Genomic DNA, 19,313 nt, shown 5'->3' with positions numbered 1-19,313 from the left:
AATAATAATAAAAAAACTTCAAATGCTGCCCCGACACGCACAAATGTGAAACAACGTATTCGGTTTGTAGCAAAGTGACGAATCAGAGGAGGAGTGAATTTGACCTCAACATGACGATATCAGGGCGTGTGTAAGTCGGTCTAAGAGCAACATTTGGACCGCAGTAACAATCGTCGTCTTTAATATTATTGCTGGACCCAAATCAGTGAGACAAAATAATTTTATTACAAGTGAAATGCAAAAATGTGATCTTCGCCTGTTGCTCCGCTGGGTAGGAGAGGAACTGTTGCCGCTGCGCAGATGACAGACTTCATGAAGGTGATCCCGGTGATACTCGTCCAGCCCACATGTTACGGAGAGAAAAGAGCGGTAAGCTGACTTTGTGTGTGTGGATGGCAGAGGTGTAACACCTCGTGTTGGATTAGGATTACAAGTGGTGTTTTCCATTTAGGAAGAAAGAAAGTTCGCAAAGTTCCCACAGGCAGGACAGAAATAGTGTGGAATGACCGGAGGTGTGTCAGCGTGGTGAGATATTTCAGCTGCTGTCGGTGAACCGTGCACCAAAATGATTATTGGGTTAAAACAAAACACAAAACCAGTACTGTGTCTCTATTTTAGTTTCACTTTCATTTGGTGCAGACGGCGTCATCTGGTGCGACTAGCGCCTCCTGTTCATGTAAGCACTAGAGTCGCTGCAAAACAACAATCTAGCTGTTTGTGGTGAGTCAGTGTCCCAGCGCAAAGCTATTATTAAACATTTTACTGACACAGAAGTATCCTACATTACTGCAAAATGTAGGCCTACTTAAAATTTCAACTGTTAACATAGACCTGTTTATTATGCAGAATGCCACTTTTACAGTATTATTATGTTATAAAGGCCTACAGTATTAGTTCATTCGTGGAAGAAATAATCAGATTTACTTTAGTAAAAGTAAAGGATCTGTACAACCGTGTAACAGTACTTCCTTACAAGTTCTGAATTTAAATATTATCAGCAAAATTATAACTGAAAAGTATCAAAAAGCACTGCTTTTAGAGCGTAATATTATTGGCATGTGAGAAAGCAAACTCAGTCCTACAATATTGACAAATGCCGCTGCATTGTTTAATATTACATTAAGTTAGTGAAAAAACAGATAATCAACCACCATGATGAATTAATTTTGACATTATTGTTAGGGTTGTCAAAATAATAGAAATATAGGAAAATTAACGCTTTATATTTTAACGCAGGATTAATCATAATTGGCAACTTTATGATTCGCGACCCGGCTGGGTGAGGGGGGATACGAGCGGCCCCTCCCAACTTGGACTGATCCTTGTTTTTTGCTGTAATCTAATCTCAAAGGCGCCGATCAAAGGAGTTTACTTTCCATCTGGTTTGTGTGACAAGTGCAACAGAGACGCTAAATATGGCGAAAACTTTGAATTTAGAAGAAACAGTGTTGGCAGAAGAGGCATTTACTATTTTAGCCTTCTGACTGACTGTACACATGACATGTTCGTAGTTAACAGTATACTGTGACTTAAGTTTTAACCAGGCTTGACCTGGTCTTGTCCAGTACAGTGGTGACTTGCTTACACAAACTGAGGAGGTCGGCGTCATCCTTAAGTTTCTTGAAGATCTTCAATAACACAAAAACACTATTTGTATTTTTACAAAAAAAAAATGTGGCATTGTTATTGCATATGAACAGTGAAAAAACGTTATGAATGTATGGGGAAAAAAAGTTGTTTAGCTAAATTTTACATTTACATATTTAGCTGACGCTTTTATCCAAAGCGACTTACAATTGCTAAATATGTCAGAGGTCAGACGCCTCTGGAGCAACTAGGGGTTAAGTGTCTTGCTAAGGGACACATTGGTGGATGGGTCACAGTGACGGATTGAACCCGGGTCTCTCACATCAAAGACATGCATCTTATCCATTGCGCCATCACTATTAAATTTGTTTATTATCATCGATGCACTCATCTACCAAAATCTATTTGAATTAGAATATTTTAAATGCTTATCACAGCAAATATCGATAAATGTGATTCATTTCGATTCATTCATTACAAAACTACAAACAAGTTACAAAACCTGTAATTAATTAGATGATTTTTTTTTAAATCGCTTGACAGCCCTATTTATTATATGTCTATTATTATTGTTAGGGTCAAACTTCAATTAAAATCTGTGCATAAATTGAAAATAAATGACATGTGCATTAACAAATGCTGCTGGCACATTGGATGTCTTCATCTTTGTATGTTGACACTCAGAAAAGGTTGCTGAACCCTGATGCAAAGTTTAATTGTTTTATTATTATGTTTAAATGTTAGTGTAAAACCTACACTGCCTGGAGTTTGTCTGTCACCACAGTGACGGTGTAAGACAAACAAGCACAAACACACACATATTCAGTTGTTGCACATTTGAACATTTTGTTAAATTGTATTATTATGTTCACTACTGTGTCACTACAATAACAGTAACTGAGATACTTGGATCACCCCTACACACACACACACACACACACACACACACACACTAACTCACACACACCAATTATGCTGAAACAAATATTTAAGTGTTGAATAAAAAGCTTTCAATATCATGTTTTTTTTATCATATTCCTTATTACTTGGGGTGTGATGAGATCGCGTGCCATAATAAAACATTTCCACCATAAAGTGATGCAGAAAAGGCAGAAATTTGTGCAAAAGAAATCACCAGGATGCAGGAAATGAAGATTTTCATATAATTCGGAAGTTGAATATTTCCTAAAAATAGTGTTAAATCTCGTCTGGTCTCTTCTCATTCTTGTGAACCCAATGTCTTGTCTTTTGAGCCAAGTGTCTTGTCACATCCCTACTTATTACATAATTTTACATTTCAACCCGGTGTATATTACAACTAACCCAGACTATGGGGTTAACTGAACATCCTTGTGTTTGAGTCTGTGTTGCAGAGATAACAGTTACACCATTTAATAGCAGACACATGTAACTAGTTTATATCACATTTTGAACACACTGGCTTTAAAGAGCTTTGAGATGTTACAACCATCCCCATGCTCCCTTACATTGTATTATTGGATGTTATTACTTACAGTAATGTTGTGATTTGTCAGTATAGCCAATTGTAGGTATTTTACACACTAAAGACCTACATCATATTTTAGAGGCTCCTTTTGTGTTTTGCTTGTGAAATCCTAAATCTGAAAAACATAATGTCAGATAAACATAATGTTGATGAAGTAGAAGTACATACAATGAAAATACCTGAAAATTGTTCTTAAGTAGGCTACAGGACTGTACTTAGTAACATTCTGCCTCTGGGTTTGTAAGTATAGTGTTACTAATGCATGACTTTCAAAGCAGCATTAAACAGATCGCATCCAGACATGTTTTAAGGCATAACAATGCTCTACATGGAATTATTACCTTTAAGGCTGTTGATGGCTCTACATCTTGCAAGCAGCCTGAGGACCTTAGACAAAGAACCTGCTGGCTGTTTCTGTGTCTACATTTAAGACTAGAGGGGTCTGAGCCTTTGATATCAGAGGATCTGGGGCCTGTACTACAAAGCAAGTTCAACATACCCAGGATATCTTTAATATTCCAGCTTCACTCACTCTAACAACTGCAATTAGCTAAGCAGACAGGCAGCAGAGTGGAATATTTTACAGACGAAGACGTTAAACACATAATCCAGGCTAAAAGGAAAAGTTTCAGCTGCAAAATGTTATTGCAGGCTGGTGCATGTCAAAGTGATCAGGCTTATATTAGCATTGCCCCATCATTATGTTTTTCAGTGCAGTAGCTGTGTTGGATTTTCAACATGTAAAGCACTGAATAAGTTGTTCCAACTCAGTGTCAAGAACTTCTTGTCACTTCAAAAATCTGATTAATTTATTTAACGCAGCCAAAAATGTTTCTAAATGAACTTCCATTCCATTTAAAATTCATTCATGCCACTAAAATTGCTCAAATAGTGGTCAAAAGACTGCTTCTCAAGTCTCTTAATTGTATCCACGTTTCCCTCATATGTCAAAGCCAGGAGAGAAGGAATGAGGAAATATGTTTTTAAAGAAATGAGACATCCTTTCCACCGAAGCGTCATGTGAAGCGACGTCAGTTTCTGATGACGGCGGCAGCTGATCACAGCTGGATCAGCTGTCAGTCGGCTTTAATAGCTGTACAGGCTTTTGAAGGAGTTTGTGTTTGCACACATGTGCACCGTGTTGGTACTACTAATGTCTCACAGTTATCTGTGCAGAGTAGCATGATTCTCTCTGTAGCTGTTACCTGTTTAATAAACACCTGCACATGAATAATTATAGGTTACTGTATGTCCTGCTCAGAAGCACAGGAGCATTTCTACTGGCAAAATGTTTATAGGCCTCTTATCTGCATTTATTAATTCTGATAGTGAATTTGTTATTGAATAACCCAGATTATGATCATGTTGTCTTGGGATTTATTAGCCTAAATGTTTCAGGGAAATTTAAATGGTGTCTTCTGATATCCTTTAACACTACTGCATACATTTTATTTGCAAATCATATCACTTGTAACTGATCGATCACTGCCTTCCAGCATATCAATCCAACAGCTTTTTTAGTAGTGGTTTTCATTCATGCTTTCATCTGCTGATGTTACTCGCGGAGCTGCTGGCTGCTTTCATCAGATGCAGTAGGTGAGATGGCTGGATGTGCTGCTTTTATTTTCCTTTGCTTGCTTCATTGGAGACTTTAGTGCAGTTTAGTGACTTGTCCGACTCCGTAGGCTACGTGTTTACTATGTTTTATTGTTGTGTGTTTGGACTAAACACTGGAATGACCAGCCTCACATGTGACTGAATAGAAATGATGATAAATTATGTAACATGTTTCTTGTAGACAGACTCTCCGACTCTCTCTGACTTTAATTGTCTGCATTATAAAAGTTGATGGGAGAAATAAAATAAAGAAAGATCTTTCTAATAAAAGAAGAAAGTTGTGTGTGGGGCTTTTGTTGTTCAGACCTACAATGAACTCAGATTTTAAAAAGACAGTGAATCATAAAAAAAAATCAAATATAGCCTAAGACTTTGCGGTGATTCACTTGAATATAATGTTATCTGTCCTGATGTATCAGATCAGTCCGATCAGCTGCAACGGCGTGGGGGGGGGGCGTGTCGGTCATTAAGTAAAAGACTTCCGTGAAGGAAGCACTGGTGTATCCTCACTCATAGCTCCTCAGAGATCGCTCCTTGATCCTTCGTGCACAAATAAGAGCTTTGGGGTGGTCTGCAAGATGGCGGAGTGGAACAACTTACAGTTCAAGCGAGGAAACGACAAATAAGAGACTTGAGAAGCACCCTGTGTCTCAACCACGGCGTCAGTTCCCAACATTTACTGAAAACTTACCTACATCACATGCATCTAAAAAGCAAAAGTTGGGACCAGTATTTATAATTTCTGAAACAAATTCAACATAAAATTAAATTAAAAAATAAATTCATATTAAACTTATGTTGGATACCAAAATAAAGGCTTATAATATTTAGCATAACCACCATAAAAAGAAAAAGAACCTCCCCCCCACAATCAGTCAAACACCCCCCAGCAGCAGACCATCCTTATGGTGTCCTTACATATTAGTACTGTACTATTTCCCCGAACCACTACAAAGCTGAGTAGAAAGTGCTGGGGACAAGTGTATCACTTTTGACTGACTCCATGCTGGCTGTGGAGGACACAATATCCATACCCAAGTAGTCTACAATGTCTTGTTCCTGTCTGTGTCTCACCTACCATCATATCAATCCAACTACCTGAACAACCTGGCTTGACTAGACAATGACATAGGAGAGGTTATTACAATAATTGAGTGGGGTATTAACATGATTACATATTCAGATCCAGAATGGTTGGAATTCCAAATATGCACATTAAGCTGCAAAAATCTGTTCAATTTGAAAAATACCACACTGTTAATGACCAAATAGTTGTTTATTCAATTATTGCATGGAGCTGTTCAGTTCATACAGACTTCAAGTATCCAAATATTTATGATGACTATTGCGTAAAGTGCAACAGTGCAGTGCTGATCACAATAATGGAGAATGATTTCGACACGTGTCATCATCCAATCACAGCCTCCCCTCACGCACATCAGTGTACATTAAGTAAATGCGCCAATTCCTCCACAAAGAAAAGAAAATTAGGGCAATGTGTGATGCTGTTCAGTCATTTTCAGTCAAGTTCATTTTACTAGTGGAATTAGGGATTAAACTGCAAATATGGTTAAACCTGCAAAAAAATAACAGCTGATACAATAAACAATGGAAAGTAAAAAAGACGTGGGTTAAGCCTGTCATTGGTGACTTAACGAAAGCAGTAATGTCACAGGGAGTTTACACTTGGCCGTGGAGGAGAGAAGGACTTGACTCAACATTCTTCCACAGAAATGCACAAGAAGGCCACACTAGCTAAAGGTGCAAGCAATATCGGTGCATTCTTCAGGACAGCTACTGTGGAAACTGACAAAATAGCTGCAAGTGAAGCCTCATTTATGTATCACTGTCAAACACTTACCTACAACAGCACCGACTGTCTTGTTAAGCTAAACGGTGTGTTGTTTCATGACTCAAATGTTGTGAAGAAGATGGACTTGGCAAGAACTTTTTAGGACCAAAGTGCGGGATATCCTGAATGATATATCCCAGACTGAAGGGGAGCCTGTGTATTACTCGGTTGCCCCGTTGCCTCAAACAAGGGAAATAGATAAATCTTTCCAGTTTTTCTGTGTCTGATGGAGGACGGTGCAAGTTACTTGACTTTTATGAAGATGGTGATGAAACTGCAAATAGTTTTCATCAAGCTCTAATGAACTGCCTTAAAAAGTATGAACTGGATATACAATAAAACACATCACAGCCTATGCGGCAGATAATGCCAGTATAAACTTTGGAAAACACCACTCTGTTTACCAGTTATTGAGCAGTGCCAACAGGCATTTTGAAAGCTAATTGCATGGCTCACGTTTCCACCTTCTATACTTACTTACATACTTCTCAGTATCTGCTTCCAGAAGAGAGGAACCGCATGCAATTTTTGCCTTTGTTGACACTGAGTGGCCTGACATTCTGTGTCACGTATGCACGTCATGGCTGTCTGTTCATCCAGCTGTTAATCATCTCCGGCAGAGCTTTCACCTCATACTTCTTGTCCCTTGGGGAGAGCTGTCCTGTGGCACTGAGGAGGATTTCTGAAGATGAAGAAAAAACTGCAGCTGCTGATATTTATCTGTGTATGTTTACAAGGAGGTCGGAAATTTCCAAGCTAAGATGCTACAGCGGAAAAAAGACAGCTTTTTTGTATAGCAGACCAAGCAGCTGATCTGTGTCAGCACAGAGATGAACGCAGCAGAAGGACTGAAGTTATGTGACTCTGTCATTGCATACAGTGACAAATGGTTTGATTTCTCATCAGAAAATGTGATGATGAAACTCAAATTGATCGGCCTACATGAGGAGCTCTCCTTTACTGAGCAGGTTGTGGTTGCCCTCAAAATGACATAGATAGTGAGTAAGGACCAACTCTATGAAGGGTTTTGTGCTAGCAGGGAGGAAATAAAGAAAGCCACATGGGATACCACAAAATCCACCAGTGAGAAAGTTTTCAACATAGGGCAAGCCGGCTTGATCAATTTGCTCAGGATGTCCTCAGTGTGCCAGGCTCAGATGCCTTTGTAGAGAGGATTTTCTCTCTTATGACAATTAAATGGTCAGACTCAAGAGACAAAGCTGATCAAAAATGAACTTCAAATATCTGTGATCTGTGACTTGTCATGTAAGGACTTTTCTCTGGGTGCCAAAAGGCCAAAACACTGCTTTAAAAGGCGTAGCCTTAGGCCTAATATTATTTGTATTATATTAATATTGTGTCTTAGATGTATAATTATGGCGTGTATGGCAATTTTAACCTTATTCTTTCAGCGTGGCTGTGTGTCAGAGTTTGCACAATAAAAGCCTCCAGCACTGAATAAGTGGTCTTTCCAACACTTTTGAGAACTTCGTCACTTCAAAAATCAGATAAATTTATTTAACACATTCGAAAGTGTTCCAAACATTAGTGTAAATTAACTTCATATAACCATATTTGTCTCATACTGCACATTGCTGCAGCTCCTCTTTTCACCATATTCAATTCAATTCAATTCAATTTTATTTATATAGCACCAAACCACAACAACAGTTATCTCACAGCGCTTTTCATAAAAGAGCAGGTCTAGACCGTACTCTATGATGTTATTTACAGAAGCCCAACAATTCCCACCAAGAGCAAGCACTAGGCGACAGAGGCAAGGAAAAACTTCCTTTTAAGAGGCAGAAACCTCGAGCAGAACCATGGCTCAGGGTGGGCGATCAACTGTCTCGACTGGTTGTGGGTGAAGGAGAGAGTGGGAGAGAGAGAGAGAGAGAGGGAGAGAGAGGCTGAGAGAGAGAGAGAGAGCAAGAGAGGAACAGAGAGAAAGAGAGAGGGATGGAAGGAGAGAGAGGGGAGGGAGGCAGCCAACACAATATACACACAGAGGTACAGACAGTAAAGGTGAAGTTGCTATAGACTGCATGAAAAATGGTATAGATATTTATAGTAGTGTTAATGATAATAATCGTAATGTTAATGATTATAATAACAATAACAACAATAGGACTAGTAACAATAGTTGTTGTAGCAGTGGGTGTCAAGCAGGAACACGGGGGCAGCAGGTGTCTCGAAGCCACAGATCCAGACTCCACAGCTCCAGAGCCAGAAACACCTGCAGGAAGTGATAGGAGGAGAGAGGAGAGGGACGAGAAAGCACAAGACTACCAGAAAGGGGAGAAGTTGTGTTAGTAACATGCAATAATGGGATGAGGTTGCATACAGAGGGAGAGAAAGTAGAGGAGAGAGGAGCTCAGTGCATCATGGGAAATCCCCCGGCAGTCTAGGCCTATAGCAGCATAACTAAGGGATGGACTCAGGACTCACCTGAGCCAGCCCTAACTATAAGCTTTATCAAAGAGGAAAGTCTTAAGCCTACTCTTAAATGTGGAGATGGTGTCTGCCTCCTGAACCCAAACTGGAACCTGGTTCCACAGGAGAGGAGCTTGATAGCTGAACGCTCTGGTTCCTAGTCTACTTTTGGAGACTCTAGGAACCACAAGTAACCCTGCATTCTGGGAGCGCAGTGCTCTGGTGGGGTAGTAAGGTACTATGAGCTCTTTAAGATAAGATGGTGCCTGACCATTAAGAGCTTTGTAGGTAAGAAGAATGATTTTAAATTCTATTCTGGATTTTACTGGAAGCCAATGCAGAGAAGCTAAAACAGGAGAAATGTGATCTCTTTTCCTGGTTCCTGTCAGAACACGTGCTGCAGCATTCTGGATCAGCTGAAGAGTCTTAATGGACTTTTTCGAGCAGCCTGATAATAAGGAATTGCAGTAATCCAGCCTAGAGGTAACAAATGCATGGACTAGTTTTTCTGCATCATTTTTAGACAGGATGTTCCTGATTTTTGCAATATTACGTAGGTGAAAAAAGGCGGTCCTTGAAATTTGCTTAATGTGAGACTTAAACGACATGTCCTGATCAAAGATAACTCCAAGATTCCTCACAGTGGTGGTGGAGGCCAAGGCAATATCATCAAGAGAAACTATATCTTTAGATAATGCGTCACAGAGGTGCTTAGGCCCCCTACAATAATAACTTTGTTCGTTTTAAGGACTAAAGTTGATAAAAACTCTGCAAATTCAGATAAGAATTCAGAGTACGGACCAGGTGCTCGGTACACTATAACAAAAAGAATTGGTTGCAGTGATTTCCAACTTGAATGCGAAAGACTAAGAACAAGGCTTTCAAATGAGTTATAGTTTAGTTTAGGTTTAGAGCTGATAAGTAGGCTAGAGTCGAAGATAGCTGCAACTCCACCTCCTCGGCCTGTGCCTCGAGGAATGTGAGTATTAATATGACTGGGAGGGGTGGATTCATTTAGGCTAACATATTCTCCATCACCCAGCCAGGTTTCAGTAAGACAAAATAAATCAATATCATAATCTGATATTAGTTCATTTACTAGTACACCTTTAGAAGAGAGAGATCTGAAGTTTAAGAGTCCACATTTAATTTTCCTATTAGTTTGCACTATTGCTCGTGTGGTTTTAATTTTTATGAGGTTTTTATGCACAGCTCCTCTTCTGTTTACCTTTGATTTAAATAATTTCGATGGTCGGGGGGCAGACACCGTCACTATAGGATTTTCACTAAGTTACTCCTGAAATGGAGAAGCAGAGAAGTGTGTTAGACTGCGACTCTGCGTAGGGTTTTGGGTGGGTAACTGCTGAATTAGAAGGGCAGAGAAGTGTGTTAGACTGCGAATTTGCCTCCTGGTCTCAACTCTGGGTTGTCATGGATTTGGTCCACTAATAAACTTGGCCAGATTTCTAGAAATGAGAGCTGCTCCTTCCCAAGTGGGATGGATGCCGTCTCTCCGAATCAGATCAGGTCTTCCCTAGAAGGTCTGCCAATGATCTACAAAGCCCACATCGTTTGCTGGACACCACCTCGACAACCAGCGGCGGAATGACGACATGCCACAGATTTGGCAGGGGTCCAAAGAAAACTACGGTGTCCTGCATTGTTTTTGCATATGTACACACCAACTCAGCATTAATCTTAGTGACCTCCGATTGGCGTAACCGGGAGTCATTACCGCCAACGTGAATAACAATCTTACTGTATTTACATTTATCCTTAGCCAGCAGTTTCAAATAAGACTCAATGTCGCCCGCTCTGGCCCCAGGGATGCACTTAACTATGGCCGCTGGCTTTGCTAACTTCACGTTTCTCAAAATGGAGCTGCCAATGATCAGAGTTGGTTTCTCAGCGGGTGTGTCGCTGAGTGGGGAAAATCTGTTGGAGATGTGAACAGGTTGATGGTGCCCCGTGGGCTTTGAATGCTCACGACTATTCCTCCTTTGGACAGTCACCCAGCCACCCCTTCCTGGCTGCACAGGAGATGCCGGGGGACGGCTACCAGACGCTAACTCAGGCCGTTCCGCACTGACTACCGGGGACTGGCTAGCTACAGTAGCTAAAAACTGATCTACCAAGGTGCGGAGCCTCGCCTCCATGTCTATAAATAAACTACACTTATTACGCGTACCATTACCGCTAAAGGAGGCAGAGGAGTAACTGAACATCTGACACACCGAGCAGGAGAGAGGGAGAAGGAGAAGCCATCGCTAGCTGCTAAGCTAAAGTCGCTAACGGCTAAGCTAAAGTACTGTAGCGTCAGCTACCAAAACTTTTGAACAACTATGAGACTGAACAGCAGTCACTAAAAGATGGAAAGAACTGTGAGTGCTTAGGCAAAATTACTGTAAGAATAAGTATTTAGCAGACAGTTGGCCGCTGTAATCTAACAAATGTAACTGGTATTTAGCGAGAGCAGCACAACACGTTACCAACACACAAGCACCGGAAACGGAAATGAGTCGACACGCTTACCGCAGTACGTCAGCAACTCATATGTGTTGTACGCTCTGCTCTTGAGCTACAGAGTGATGCATCTTACATGTACAAAATCTTTGTTGGAAGTTGCACATGCGCAGTTCCCTGGTAAGGACTACTAGCCAATCAGAAGCAGAGAAGGGCGGGTCGTAAGAAACAAGGTAGTGTAAAAAAAGTCCACAACCACACAACATCATTGTTCCACATCTTACCATAAACCACTACAAAAATCACCATATTTCAACTCTATTTTACGTAAAAATTGGCCAAACAATTTGAACATTTGTTCAGTAGCTTTCACATGGGGTTTAACATTAGCATTATAGCTATAACTTTAGCTGTGTTAGCCAACGTTTACAACAACTCCGCACTTGAACATTCTGTGAAGTTACATTGCCGTGTTTATTTTAAATATAATTCGCAACCAATAAAGCATACTTACAGGTTGTGATTGTGAATTTCCAGGCCCAAACAGAGTCGGAGTTGTATCGTCTTTTAGGACTAAACGTTGAACTGTTGCAGGTGTTTTGACGATCTATGCTGCCTTGCCGAAAAATGCTACCATAGCGCAAATCGATATACTCGACTCTACTCGGGAGAAGGATCCAGCTGCAGCCCGCAGACAAACCATAGACTGTATATAAAAACCAGACAAACGTGACGGAAGTTGACGGAAGTTGAACTTCCATATATGGGTTGTCCCAGAAGCCACCGCGCACAAAACCTGATGACGTTTATCTCGACCGCTCGGTCCACGCATAGTTGTTAAATTAAAAAAAGGTGTGTCAACGTAGTAATCACTGTACGTTATGTGTTAATATTTACTATACTATACTTATATATTTATACTATAATTCCTGCAAATACTTATTTATAATAGCCTAATGATAATAATAAGGCAATGTTTCAATTCATACCACTGTTGTATATTTTATTTTTTCCAAAGTAATTTTAAGTTTCACAAACCAAGAATATTCTGTAATGTTACATCACGAGCCAGATGTGTCTCGATTTAGGTTAAAACTTAACATTACTGAGAATTTATCGACAGAATAACAATGGTACGAACAGCTGTTGCTGGACATGTCTGCTGTGTTGGCTGCAGTGGTCTGTGTGACTGGGCCTGGGGGAGCTAACCGTAGCTAGCTAGCTATTCCTGACAGTCCCCGAAGTATATTCCTCTTACACCCAACCAGGGTATGTGCCTAAATTGATTGCCTATTATTGATTATATGCATGTCGACCGGTTAACCCTAACTGCTAGCAGATAGGGTTAACCTCCATTGTTTTGCTGTGCAGCCTCCGGTAACGTTACTGCAGCTATATAACACCTGTCGGCACTTGCGGAGCTTCTCAACTCCGAAAACGTTTGAACACATTTTTGATTTGCTGCCAATTTTCGTAAAACTGCCGATCTTCGAAATCTACACAGTTGATTTCTCGTCTACACCAGGGTTGAGAAGCCGTCATTGAACAGGGGAGGGGGTCTACGCCACCACTTATCCCCCACTTACAAAGCTGTCCTTTCGTCACTTCCCAGGAAACTCAACAAACGTAACCTATTGGCCTCAGGTGAAGATGCCAACGATGGTCGTTCAGTCTTGGCCAACGACCCCACTGAGGTTAAATAGCTGAGTTTCCCTGCCAGTCAGTCAGAACTGAAGAAGTCCTTTGGATGAGGGATGAAACGTCTTCCAGTATCTTCAACCAAGTCCAGTTGCCCTTGATTTTAACCTTCGTTGGATAACTATGACCTGGATGACTGAGAATCTTCATAGACATATTTGGAAGTTCAACTTCCGTCAACTTCCGTCACGGTCTGCAGGCTGCAGCTGGATATTGCTACTCGGCCCTGCTCCGTTTTCCATTGCAGAAAGTACGTAGCTTGTCGTCATAGCGCACCACACACAACTGCCGCGACGTAATGTTCAATTCCAGCGATCCACACAGCTTTCTCTTTTTTAAATTAAAATGTTTCAACTTTACTCAGAATGTAAAGACAGATAAGCGGTATGAAAACCTTCCAGCTGTATTTTCCTCTGCCGTTGTTGCTACAGTGGTCTGTGTGACGGCGGGAGCAGAGGGTTCTGTGAACGTCCCTCACCAACTCGCTGACAAATTTTATGCCTGCGCCTTCCAATGCCATCTAATTAACTGTGTGTCGTCAAATAATTCAGAAGTTCTTCCTCTCCTAAAATATTCGCGCATGTCTCTGTCTCCACAGTGCCATCACCAGCCCTACTGGCAGCTCCTAACCAGTTGAGAGACCTCTTGAGCTGTCTTAATTAACTGGGAGAGTAAGAGTGATTCTCAGCTTTAAGAAATTTGATAACTTGCTTTTATTCTTAAGTTTTGTTCTTAAGTAGGAGTAAATTTCATGAATTCTCAGAACTTAAGACTAAAATGTCACTATGAATACCGGCCCTGGCTTCACTAACCCTAACAATCGCGAACACGCTAAGCGTTCGCATGATGCTGGTTGTCAACTCGGTAAGTTAACACAGAGGTTCCCAATGCCATGAGCCATGAGCACGTTTACATCAAAGAGGCCAGTGTTGCAGTGTATGACAAGTCTACTGGCAGCAGAGAGGCAAAGGGTGCTCATAGAGGGGCGAAAGACTGTATCTCCATCATGACTTCAGTTCCCAATATTTACTGAAAACTCACCCACATTACCTACACCAAATAGCAAAAGGTGGGACGGTACATGACCAGTCTCTATAATACAAGAAACAAATGCAACCGAAAGTTAAAATAAACAAATTCATATTAAACTTAACTTGTTTACCAGAATGTAGGCTCATGATATTTGGTCAACATAAAAATAATAGTTTAGTGCTTCAATCAGTCTCAATGTTGTAGTATGATGTTGGTATACAAGAACATCTCCATATTTCCCACAGCATAAAAGAATCCTATAAAACAGTCTGCGGGATCTTCTACGAATAGTGATCTCATTTCCAAAAGAACTGATTGGTCAGTAGGAAGTGCTTTTACAGCGTTGATCTCTTATCTCCTGAATAATCTGCTCAGTACTCTGCCTCATTCAGCATAGTTTACTATAGTGGTAAGAAGTGAACTACCGACCTAGGACTGAAAACCAAGTGTTAATCCAGAAGTAGCCCTGCAAACATCAAACCCTGCTTTGTGGTATAGGCCCCATCTTAGATAAAATTGTGATGGGTATTTTTTGTATTTTCTGACATTTTACAAAACTAAACAATTACTTAATTAACTTAAACATTGAAAAGCATTTTAATCAACAATGAAAAGCTAGTTGTTGCTGCTCTATTATATATCCTCCTGTATAAAGTATATTCAACAACCTTAATCAAACAAAGCCCAACAGACGGTATTCTGTTTGTGCAAGGTGTTACCTTATTAAACAGGAAAGATGCACCCCTACCAGTTGTGTTCAGTGGGACAAAAGGTTTTTAAATTCTACAATCATCTACAATGCTACCAGTAGTTTACCAGTTACCAGTCCCCTGAATGGAAACACATGTATCAATATGTGTCCATGGCTGCAGACTATTTGATAGTAGTTAATAGCAGTTATTTATTTACTGTTATTGTTATTTATTTGTTATTTCATATATGAATAGTTGTTTATTTGGCATTCATTCAGCCTGTATGTCCCTCAATACTTCACCAAATAATGCACAGGTAAGAGTCAAAGTCTCCTCCACTTTTTTTTTCATCAGGGTGGATCTCTGTTATGTACCTGCCTCTGCCCTGCTAGGTAAAGTAAAAATCACCATCTCTGGGTTGAGAAACGTGGGAACCAGTTGTGTAAATTGAAGTGACTAGGATGTAACCTCAGTTCCAGAGTAGCCCTCTGATGGGCCTGATAGATCTACCACCAAATCAGGTGGTATGGTATGTACTATAATTGAGTTAATTGAGTGGTAAGCCTGCCGTTTAGCTCGTTTTGAATAAGACATAAAGGAAATAAAAGTACTGTGCTCTTAAATAAAGTAGCATACAGATAAAATAGATGTTGCTAACCAGCACTTCTTCTCTTAACAAGCTTGAGAAAATACTGTAATTCAAAGGATGTCACACTAACATTTTACTTGTATTATTTCTAGAAAGACGTCCAGTTCCAGTCAACCTGTAACCTGTGCAGAGAGAGCCACAAAACTCAGGTCTGGCTTTGTTTCTTAGTTCTGAGGTAGGCATACAGTGTGTGACTTGTTTGTCTCAAAGTGAAATATTGGTTATCATACTTATAAATGATGAAATGTTTCTATGATCAATAATGTAGCTGGGAAAAAACACACAACCAAATATAGTACAGGTCAAGTCAGATATTCTGCAATATTCATAAGAGAAAATGTTAAAATATTAACAACAAAGTATACTTTTTGTTTATAGCTATAAGAAATGGAAAAAGGAGTGCGTCATAATCATTAGATCTTTGAAACTGAGAACCCCCCCCACCCACACACAGACACACACAAGAAAATCCTATGACTTGATTGTCCATACAACCATTAATAACATGTTAATACTGGCAAAGTTTACACAGATGGGAATGACTTATCTACATATCATCTTCATAAAGTGTCAGCGAGATACAACTTGTAGCTAAGTAAGTTGCATAAAGTAATAGTGCGTCAGTAAAATATACAGTAGTTGCTTTCACAGTCACTGTCAAAACATCAAAGAGATATCCGCATTCTCATAAATAATATGTATTGTAATCATTGTCTCTTCACTCTCTTAAAGCTTATTGAGTACATCTATGTATGCTGCTTCTGTGCCTGGTACAGACATTGTACAGACTTGCTTGGAGAAGCTAAAACACACCATTGAGGTGAGAGAAGGTCTCACGTAAAATAAAATTTGGTGTTTGGTCTTATGTTAAAAGTATTTGTTTCATACTCTTGAAACCATCCTATCTTTAAGTGCATTGATACTTTGTTGTCTCTTTCCTGTAGTGTACTCATTTATGTATTGGTGTATTCAATTATTCAAAACCTTACTTTGTCTAAGTTTATTGATTATTTTTCAGAAATCTGACGCTATGCTGTATGCTCCATCAAGGAATGACTATCACGTGAGTACATCTTAAAATTTTGGTTTTGATTTCAATAAGGAAAAAGAAAACACTTGAGTAAAGTATGAAATTCAAAGTATAAAGCATGTACTGTTTTACACTGACATTAGCTTACAGATACGTATCTATTTATTGTGCAGCACAGTAATTATCTAGGTAAGAAAACAGTGGTACTATTAAAAGGAATTCAGATTATGTCTTGATTTTTGAGCATGGTATGCCATGACAAAGCTACAAAAACATGGGAATTCTTGTTTTTAACTGTTAACGTAATAGATCTGCAGCTGTATGAGTCCATACTGAGGCATTTCTTTCTCTTTTAGGGGAACTGTAAAAATATGACTCTCAAATGTTACATGTTGGAGTTGATAATGGTCCTCAATGAAGAAGAAATTGTGGATAATAAAGTAGACTGCATCCTTGATTTCAATGCAAAACTGCTTGAAGATCAATCAGATCAGCACAATGTAAGTCCTGTTTACAAAATCCTCCCTGGAGTGTACTGCTCATGCTTTCTTTTTTTAAACTACCTGTCATTCTTTGGGTTCTCATTGGCTTATCATACTTTATTATTTTTATTGCTATTCTCACTCAACTCTACTGCACTGCTTTATTCACTCAAGTGCAATGTACTACATTACACAATGCTTCACTGTTAATTTTTATTTGTATGTTCAATCTTTTTTTAAATGATATGTAATCATATTTAAAATATGTTTTATTGTGTCTCTTTTGAATTTTAGACTGGCTGTCTACCATGCGAAGCACACTCACTTAAAAATATTACAATATTCCTGGAAAGACTAAAAACCCTTTTGGAAGAAATAACTACGGAGGGAAACTCTTAACACGCAATATGATGTAAATACTGTAAGCTACAAATGTGTATTTGTATATATTTGTAAAGAATTGTGGCTCTGTTTTGATTGTGTAAATATCACATAACATTTTGAATGTATAGGATGACAGTACTGTGTTTACCTATGCAGATTAAGCCTCTCAGTCACTGTGCCTCACAATCATCCTTTAAGTTGTACAGGTTTGAAAGATGTATCAGGAAGTAGCATACAGTAGCAGCATGTACTGTGCAGTATATACAGAATGTGGGAAGAATGTAAATATGGGCCTTTTTGCTTTTATTTTGATAGTGGAGCCGGAGATAGACATCAAAGTATTTTGATAATGTAGCTGGAGATAGACAGGAAGGGGGGAGAGAGAGGGGGTGACGTGCAGAAAAGGGCCACAGGCTGGATTCATTCAAACCCAGATGCAGTAAGGACTCAGCCTTGGATCACTGCTAAACACTAATGAATGTAATACCTATTACACAGTAAATGGCTAATGAACTCCAGTATCTTGAGAACAGTTACTCACTCCAGTAAATAATATCCAAACTGTATATAATCTTTCATTTTATTTCTTTTATCTGTCTTTTATTGTGCCATACCATTAAGTGTTTGTTAAAGGTGCTCATTAGAGTTTGTTGGTAAACAGTTAATGTTTACTGTTAGTATTAGAGGACATTCAGCCTGAATACTGCCTTGTGTTAAAATAGCACAAGCAGCTGTGTTGGTAGGGGTGTGTTACTTCATTTACCAGTGAGACATAAAATATGATACTGAAAGGACAGTTTTTAGTTAACAGTTATCAGTTATCAGACACCAACACAGAAAGTTTTCACGGTGGCAATGGTGGTGTCTTTAGTTGCGACAATCATGTGGTAAACCATAGAAATATAGCGTTCATGTTACAGTATAATCTGCCAGGAATGCATGCTTGGATGTATTTATTGGCCAACGCAGTTACTTGTCAGATGATGTAGAATTGCAGACCGGCAAGGCTGGTTTCTTTGGTGAAGCCCCCTGCGTCCGCTTTCAAAAGAATAAGGAAGCTGTGTTTTTTTAACAAGGGCTAACAAACATGCTGAGAGCAGATCCTTCCTCATAAAATACTTGCAAAGCACTTTTTAAAAAAAAAAATTAAAATTGTGCATTTGTGACATCCATATGTGTTTGCTTCACTGCCTTTGATGGCACATTGGTACAGTATGTTTGTAGCTTGAGACCGACATCAGGATGTGAATCGCCACGGCCTCACGTTTGCATAATGTAAACAAAACGTTAAACCACACATGCTTGCTCCATAGCACTACTCAGGGTCAAAAGCTCCACAGGGTATCTTTAAATAAAGCAAAATGATGATATTCTACTCACTTGTGGAAAGTGTTCACCGGTCTCATCATGTGATGCTCTGTTTGGAATTTGACACTAGAAAAATGAAATAAAAGTTTGCCAAAACTACTTCAATTCAAGATCTCAATATCATTATCAAGATCTGTGAGGAGATCCTTGACATTGACCAGGCCAGAAGAATACTCCAGAGTCAAAGGACAACGCTGATAATGATCAAGGTAGCACTGTGTAGTACTATCACGGTGTGGTCAGTGTTTTACTGCTTAAGGGAGGATTGTTTGAACATACTGAGCATACCGATCAATGGCAGAGAAATTATGAGCTTCAGGAGTGGTTTTGGGGAGTTTTTCTGAATGTTTTGATGCATTTTGACCAAAAACATTTTGCCGTGACCCTGGGTCTCCACTGGAGTCCAATGTTACTGCTGTGAACTGAAACTGACAACAGCTGTTGTTCGCCATGGAGCATGTGACAAAGGTATCAGAGCCACCTTTTAAGACTACAGACCGCAAGTATTTGATACTTGGA

At 39.6% G+C, this 19,313-nt stretch overlaps 1 protein-coding gene across 2 annotated transcripts; it reads left to right on the top strand.

The window, feature by feature from the left end:
* The first annotated feature begins 108 nt into the window (after positions 1–108).
* Positions 109–18,893, top strand: LOC119898874 (interleukin-15-like). Of its 2 annotated transcripts, XM_038713162.1 has the most exons (7): positions 109–369; positions 15,236–15,273; positions 15,623–15,679; positions 16,263–16,350; positions 16,549–16,593; positions 16,917–17,060; positions 17,337–18,893. In XM_038713162.1, the coding sequence occupies exons 1-7, from the start codon at positions 301–303 to the stop codon at positions 17,439–17,441; spliced, it is 546 nt and encodes a 181-aa protein (XP_038569090.1). In that variant the 5' UTR covers positions 109–300; the 3' UTR covers positions 17,442–18,893. The 2 variants fall into 2 exon arrangements, with proteins under 2 accessions (XP_038569090.1, XP_038569091.1); XM_038713163.1 differs by lacking the exon at positions 15,236–15,273 and having other exon boundaries at positions 15,623–15,705.
* The last annotated feature ends 420 nt before the right edge of the window (positions 18,894–19,313 follow it).

This window comes from Micropterus salmoides, unplaced genomic scaffold (genome assembly GCF_014851395.1).
Source record: "Micropterus salmoides isolate LMB-PRFRI ecotype aquatic unplaced genomic scaffold, ASM1485139v1 Ms_hic_scaffold_12, whole genome shotgun sequence".
Lineage (NCBI taxonomy): Eukaryota > Metazoa > Chordata > Actinopteri > Centrarchiformes > Centrarchidae > Micropterus > Micropterus salmoides.
Note: the sequence above shows the minus strand (reverse complement) of the source record. Positions and strands in the feature narration are given on the sequence as shown.

Coding starts and splice junctions, on each gene's coding strand:
- LOC119898874 (XM_038713162.1), top strand. CDS start 301: ATGACAGACTTCATGAAGGTGATCCCGGTGATACTCGTCCAGCCCACA. Junction 370..15,235: donor GTTACGGAGAGAAAAGAGCG/GTAAGCTGACTT, acceptor TTTTTTCATCAG/GGTGGATCTCTGTTATGTAC. Junction 15,274..15,622: donor ACCTGCCTCTGCCCTGCTAG/GTAAAGTAAAAA, acceptor TATTATTTCTAG/AAAGACGTCCAGTTCCAGTC.